Raw genomic sequence first — 7,317 nt, forward strand, 5'->3', positions numbered from 1 at the left:
AGATGGAGAGACAGGCTGGGGACTTAGTGGAAACCAGGACACTCAGTGAATCACTCAGGGAGCAGGTGTAGAGGGAGAAGAACAGAGAGGGAAGAGGCGTGTGTCCTGGGAAGGACCAGTACAGAGGATGCAGAGGGAGCAGAGGTCCCAGGAGAGAAAGCCCAGTACTTCTCATGCAGCACAGAGGCCCGGGGGAGGGGGACAGAACAGTACCCGTTGGACTGGAAGTGCGATGGTTACTGATGACTAACGAGAGGTTTCGGGAGCCCATTCCAGCCTGCGGTGGAATACATAGCAGTAAAGGAGCGGGAAGAGCAGATGCGGACTCTTGCTTTGAAAGGTTTAGATGTGAAGTGGGGCACAGCTCCCAAGATGCTGTGTGGTGGGGCCAGGGGTCTCCATTTCTAACAGGCTCCCGGGCAGCTCTGCTGCTCCTGGACCAGACTTCGTGGAACAGAGTGAGTGAAATGGTGGTCTTTGACCAAAAATGGAGGTAGCAGTATAGGACTTGAAGCTGGGTGTGACGTTCATCTGTGTTCAACAGTCATTGATTTATTGTGTGCCTATTGGGTTTCTGACTCTGGAAGTAACAAGGATAATGATAACCTAGTTCCTGATGGTCATAACACGTGGTGGTAAGTCTCGGATGCAAGTATGTGCAAGTAGTGATGGAACCACAGAGGTGCTGACACCTCTGTGAGCCGGGCTTGGCAACTGGGACCCAACAGCTGTGTGTAAGATGGCTTTGAAGGCGAGGCAGGTGCAGGTCACAGTGAGCCTGGAGGCCACCCTCACTGCGCTCCTGCCCTCGGGCCCCAGCTCCACCACTAAGTAGTGTCTCTACAGAGATGTTTCCTGGTTAGGGTCTTGGTTTCCCCACAAACTCTCACTGCAATGTCTTCTGACTGTCACCATCGGCCCAATTTCTTCAGCCTCATGCTCAATCGTGTTTGTGGAAAATGCTGATTGTAAATGATGATGCTTTTTGTTTTTTTTAAACTTTTTTTTTTTCAGTGGTTTGAGAGACGGCAATTTATTTATTTATTTTTGGCTGCATTGGGTCGTCATTGCTGCGCACGGGCTTTTCTCTAGTTGCAGTGAGCGGGGGCTACTCTTCATTGCAGTGCACGGGCTTCTCATTGTGGTGGCTTCTCTTGTTGCGTAGCATGGGCCATAGGCATGAGGGCTTCACTAGTTGTGGCATGCAGGCTCAGTAGTTGTGGCTCGCAGGCTCTAGAGCGCAGGCTCAGTAGTTGTGGCACACGGGCTTAGTTGCTCCACAGTATGTGGGATCTTCCTGGACCAGGGCTCGAACCTGTGTCCCTTGCGTTGGCAGGCAGATTCTTTACCACTGTGACACCAGGGAAGTCCAATGATGATGCTTTTTAAAGCCAGAATGACAGCACTGAGCTCAGAGCCCAGCACAGGGCGTGTTTCATAGCTGGCCACAACGACCAGTCACTGCAGCATGGCTGTGGGGGACTCATCTCAGCTCTGCCCTCAGAGTGTGATCACTCAGTGCACTTTTACACCTCCTCAATCCCCAGTCTGCTCGGTGATAAAATGGGTAGCAGCGCTGACATGGGAAGATCGCCGTGAGGTTAGAGCACAGGTGGCAAAGGTGGAGTGTGTGGAGTGTGGAGATGGTGGGGCCAGGGTCCTAGCCCAGGTCTTTGGGCTGCTTCTGCTCTCTCCCCACTTCACTGACTCATCGCACAGGTAGGCTCGGGATGACTGCTCGCTGTGGGTGTTGCGCTGGGTGCTGCCCTTACACCCCAGCTCTTTCTGCAGAGCGTCACCCTCTTCTCAAACTAGCATCTCGCTTCTCTGCATTTGAACTGTATTTGTCGAAGTGCAAGGTAAATACAAATCTAGAGTAAAAATGATTTTTCCCGAGTGCAAAAGGGAAGGGGTCTCTCCTTTACCCTTTCTTAGAGCATCTACTCTAAAACAGTTCTAAGTTGTCTTTTTGAGATCTATGTAAATGTTTTTATTTATTTTTAATTAAAAAAAATTTTTTTGGCTGCGTTGGGTCCTCGTTGCTGCGCGCGGGCTTTCTCTAGTTGCGGCGAGCGGGGGCTAGTCTTCGTTGCGCTGCCTGTGCTTCTCATTGCAGTGGCTTCTCTTGTTGCGGAGCACGGGCTCTAGGCATGCGGGCTTCAGTAGTTGCGGCACGCGGGCTCAGTAGGTGCAACGGGCGGGCCCTAGAGCGTGCGGGCTTCAGTAGTTGTGGTGCATGGGCTCAGTAGTTGTGGCTTGTAGGCTCTAGAGTGCAGGATCAGTAGTTGTGGCGCACGGGCTTAATTGCTCTGCGGCATGTGGGATCTTCCTGGACCAGGGCTCGAACCCATGTCCCCTGAGTTGGCAGGCAGATTCTTAACCACTGCGCCACCAGCAAAGTCCTATGTAAATGTTTTTAAAGGCTAAGTAGGCCTTTGGCCAGCTGAACAACCCAGGAGTGTTTTTTCTCAGGGACTTGGGAGCCATCCTTTTGAAACATTAGCCTAACTTACAGGGAGCTCCTGGCTTCAGGCTGCAACCCTACCTCCTATGGGAATGAGAAATATATTTCTCCTTTGGACACAGACAAGTAGTGAACCCAAGTGACCACTCTAATTGCCGGGTGAACTTAAGATGAGCTCTGACAAGCGGTGCTGTCAGTCCTCTCACTTGACATCCGGGTCTCGAGGGTCGCACCTGCCTGGCTACATAAAGGGTTGGATAAAGTGTTGGATTTCGTGGGGTCTTCGAACCACACAGCGGACTGCCTGCGAGGGGCCTCACGTTCTGGTTTAAGGCCTTTCCACACCTGCTGCTTCCTCCCCCCCGCCCCCACCACATTCCGCGGAGAGACTTGTCGGGCTGGTGGGACACACTATTCCGTATCCTTCCCAACAGTGGGAACCAGCGTGGTTGGAAGGAGCTTTGGGAGAATTTGGACCACCTGACAAGTAGGAATGAGCCCCGCCCCCATCTCCGCAGTGGCACCAGGGTCCCGCCCCCGCCCCCGCCCCACCACGTAGTCGGTGCCTGCCGCCGGCACAGCTACTGCCAGTGCCTCTGCGCAGCCGTGGTGCCGCCACTCTTGTGATGGGCGGGCGCCCAGTCCCGACCCGCCCACTCCCTAAACGCCCCACACACCCCGTCCACACGTTCCGCCCCCCGCGGAGCGTAGCATCCCGGGCCTGGAGCTTCCCGGGGCTTGGAGCACCCCGGGCCGCACTCTGCGTGGGCGACGATGAGGGTCTGGAGCTCGGAGCATGTGTTCGGGTGAGCCAGCTGCGGCCGCACTGGGTCCAGACTGGCCTGGGCCTGGGCCGCGGCCTCCGGGAGGGCGGGCTCTGTCCCTCGTTGGGCCGCGCTGCGGGCAGTGACCTGCAAGGGCCCGGGGTGGCGGGACCACGTCTTCGCCCCCGCCGGCCTGGCCTCACCTCGTGCGGGGCTGTCAGAAGGGGCGGGGGCGGGACCCGCCGAGTGGCTGATCACTGCCTCCAGAGGGAGCCGGCGTGGGCATGTGGGGGCTTTGGCCCTAAATGCACTGTGGGCACTGGAAAGCCTCCAGCTGATTAAAAGTGCCCTCGTGACCTAGGCCATATCTTCTCTTGTCACTTCATCTGTGACACTCTGAGCTCATTCTTTCATATTTTTTAAAGGAACTAAGATTTTTAAATTCCTTGATCCCACTTAGAACAGCATTTCGTTTTTTAATTAAAAAAATACTGCATGGGGACTTCCCTGGTTGCGCAGTGGTTGAGAGCCCGCCTGCCGATGCAGGGAATGCGGGTTCGTGCCCGGGTCCGGGAGGATCCCACGTGCCGCGGAGCGGCTGGGCCCGTGAGCCGTGACCGCTGAGCCTGCGGGTCCGGAGCCTGTGCTCCGCAACGGGAGAGGCCACAACAGTGAGAGGCCCTCGTAACGCAAAAAAAAAAAAATACTGCATGAAATAGAATTGTCATCCTTTGGCCTTTTCGTGTAAAATTATAATGAAAATTTATCAGTGGGTTAAAAACCTCCGAAATTATTTTAATGAAATCTTTAGACTTGATGGGATCCAATTTTAGTGTTGATTTTTGTACAGCCTGCAGCCTGTAGAAAAATCTCATCTGGGGTTCCTTCCCAGACTTACTCCAGAGATTTTCTCAGTTCTCCCAAAGATGGGGCATGCCGGGCACCATCTGGATGCAGAGGGGACAGGTTAAGTTCCTGCAAATGGTGGATGCCCAGGCTGTGCAGCTCAGGCCAGGACTGCCCTACAAATTCAGGAAATGTTGGTCGACAAGCAGAAGTGATTTGTCAGCTGTGAAAAGTCACTATTGATAATATTCACCCATTTAAATCATACAATTCAATGACTTTTAGTAAATTTACATAGTTGTACAACATCTCCATAGTCCAGTTTTAGAACATTTCCTCATCCTACAAAGACCCCTCATGCCCCTCTGCAGTCACTCTCCACTCCTTTCCCCAGCCAGATCAGTATCTGCTTCCTGTTTCCATGGATTTGCCTTTTCTGGACATTTCACATAAATGCAGTCATACACCAAACCGTTTTCTGTGTCTGGCTGCTTTCACTTAGCATGATTGTTGAGGTTTATCCGTGTGGTAGTGTGCATCCTTGCTTCAACCCTCACTTCATTCATTTTGTGTCCCTGGCACGTAGTAGGTGCTCAGTGAGGGACCAAGGAATATCCTGGGGAGCAGATGTCCTTTGAAATGAGGGCGACTGTCCACCAGAGGAATTCCCGTCAACCCCTGAGCTCCTGTGGACTGGCCACAGATCTCCTCCCATTGATTTTTGAACTTCAAAGCCAAGCGCCATGATGAGAATTGACAAATGTGGAAGACAGCTGGGGGGAGGTCACATGGCTGCCTGGGCGGGTGACATGATGCTGTGTGGCAGCATCACATCTGCAGGACGGTACAGATTTGGAAGCGTGGCTTTCTAGCAGAGCTTACCGTGGAGTTTTCCCCTTGCTTAGTCCCTTGAAATCCCTGATTTTTTTCCTCTGAGGATTACACACCTTTTTCTTTCTATACTTGTTTTCTTTTTATATGTTTGTTGAATATTTGATTGGAAATTAATAAATTTACTCTTGAAAGGCCAAAAATAATCAGGCACAAAGACTTAAAAATTTTTTTTATTGAAATACAGTTGATATACAATGTTGTATTAGTCCCTCCCACCCCCTGCCGCACCACAGACATGTGAGATCTTAGTTCCCTGACCAGGGCTCAAACTGCACCCCTGCAGTAGAAGCATGGAGTCTCAACCACTGGACCACTGGGGAAGTCCAACAATGTTGTATTTGTTTTAGGTGTACTACAAAGTGATTCAGATTTTATATATATATATACTCTTTTTTAGATTCTTTTCCATTATAGGTTATTACAAGGTACTGAGTATAGTTCCCTGTGCTATACACAGATCCTTGTTGGTTATGTATTTTATATATAGCAGTGTGTATATTTTAATTCCCAATTCCTAATTTAATTCCCTCCCTTCCCCCTTTGGTAATCGTAAGTTTGTTTTCTATGTCTGTGAGTCTATTTCTGTTTTGTAAGTAAGTTCATTTGTATCATTTTTCTTTAAGATTCCACATATAAGCAATATCATATGATATTTGTCTTTGCTTGACTTTTACTTCACTTGGTATGATAATCTCCAGGTCCATCCATGTTGCTGCAAATGACATTACTTCATTCTTTTTTATAGCTGAATAGTATTCTATCGTGTACGTATACCACATCTTCTTTATCCGTTCATCTTTAGATGGACATTTAGGTTGCTTCCATATCTTGGCTATTGTAAACAGTGCTGCAGTGAACGTTGGGGTGCATGTATCTTTTTGAATTATAGTTTTCTCTGGATATATGCCCAGGAATGGGATTGCAGGATCATACGGTAACTCTATTTTTAGTTTTTTGAGGAACGTCCCTACTGTTTTCCATAGTGGCTGCACCAATTTACATTTTCACAAACAGTGTAAGAGGGTTCCCTTTTCTCCACACCCTCTCCAGCATTTGTTATGTATAGACTTTTTAATGATGGCCGCTCTGACTGGTGTGAGGTGGCACCTCATTGTAGTTTTGATTTACATTTCTCTAAGGATTAGCAATGTTGACCATCTTTTCATGTGCCTATTGCCCATCTGTGTGTCTTCTTTGGAGAAATGTCTATTTAGGTCTTCTGCCCATTTTTGGATTGGTTTTTTTTTGTTGTTGTTGTTGTTGTTGTTATTGAGCTGTATGAGCTGTTCATATATTTTGGAAATTAATCAGTTGCATCGTTTGCAAAATTTTCTCCCATTCTGTAGGTTGTCTTTTTGTTTCATTTTGTTTCCTTTGCTGGGGCATGAAAACTTTTGAGTCAAGTTTTCCTCCATTGTTCACACACCAAAGAAACCCTGGGCACTGGAGATCAGACAGAGCTGAGAGCAGTATAAACTCCCACAGAAATGGAGAGCCCTTTGGTTTAAAGTAGATTAAATAGTAGTGGAAAATATAGGACCGAAATAGAAACATATAGAAAGGGGCACTTAAAAATTAATAAGCTGGTAAATGCAGGTTTATAAATCCCATCCTTACAGCATTGACTGAGGTTTCAGGTGGACTATAACAAAATCTTTAATAACAGCCAGTATGAGTAGATTCCCAGCAGAGTCAAGGCTGTACACTGCTTGGATTCCAGCAGCTCCCAGGAGAGGTCTCTAGTAGGCAGTGTCCCTCTCACGGAAGTAAGGAGGAGAGGCTGCCCTAAAGCAGGCTTGCTCTCTGGCCAGGAGGAGGGAACCCCCTCCTTTTTTAAATAAGAGAAATGGAATGTTACAGGTAGGAGGTGAAGTGCCCACCATCCCCTCCTAGTGCTGTTCCCTCCTCTCTCTCACAGGTGGTCATGATTGTGAACCTGGTGGGTAGCCTCCCGAAGGTATATGTTCCAAAACCAAAATGTAGTATTGTTTGTTTTTTTAAAATAGAAATCACTGGCACCATCTTGTACAGATCTTTTCAGTTTCCCTTTCTTCTCAACAGTGTGTTCCTGAGATCTGTGCATGTGTGTGTGTATCTATTTGAGATCTGTGTGTTTACATGTACACATACACATTTGTATCTCAGGTGTATAATATTCCAATATTCCATTTATTCCATAAAGAATATATCACCATTTTTTTAACATCTTTATTGGAGTATAACTGTTTTACAATAGTGTGTTAGTTTCTCCTTTACAACAAAGTGAATCAGTTATACATATACATATGTTCCCATATCTCTTCCCTCTTGCGTCTCCCTCCCTCCCACCCTCCCTATCCCACCCCTCTC

General features: G+C 48.5%; 1 protein-coding gene across 40 annotated transcripts in view; it reads left to right on the forward strand.

Moving 5' to 3' along the window:
* The window catches only part of PRELID3A (PRELI domain containing 3A), a 125,424-nt gene that overhangs the window by 27,812 nt on the left and 90,295 nt on the right, over positions 1–7,317 (forward strand). For 37 of the 40 annotated variants that reach the window (XR_008616016.1, XR_008616013.1, XR_003677352.2 and 34 more), the window contains exon 1: positions 3,146–3,270. The exons of 2 other annotated variants lie outside the window; for them this stretch is intronic. Coding sequence is in view for 28 of the 38 variants with exons in the window: in XM_028480745.1 (XP_028336546.1) it covers positions 3,239–3,270 (32 nt within the window). In the remaining 10 variants the exon portion in view is untranslated. Of the gene's footprint in view, positions 1–3,048; positions 3,271–7,317 lie in introns of those variants that run through there. One more of the 40 variants, XM_055080701.1, reaches the window with a different exon arrangement.

This window comes from Physeter macrocephalus, chromosome 19, assembly GCF_002837175.3.
Source record: "Physeter macrocephalus isolate SW-GA chromosome 19, ASM283717v5, whole genome shotgun sequence".
Lineage (NCBI taxonomy): Eukaryota > Metazoa > Chordata > Mammalia > Artiodactyla > Physeteridae > Physeter > Physeter macrocephalus.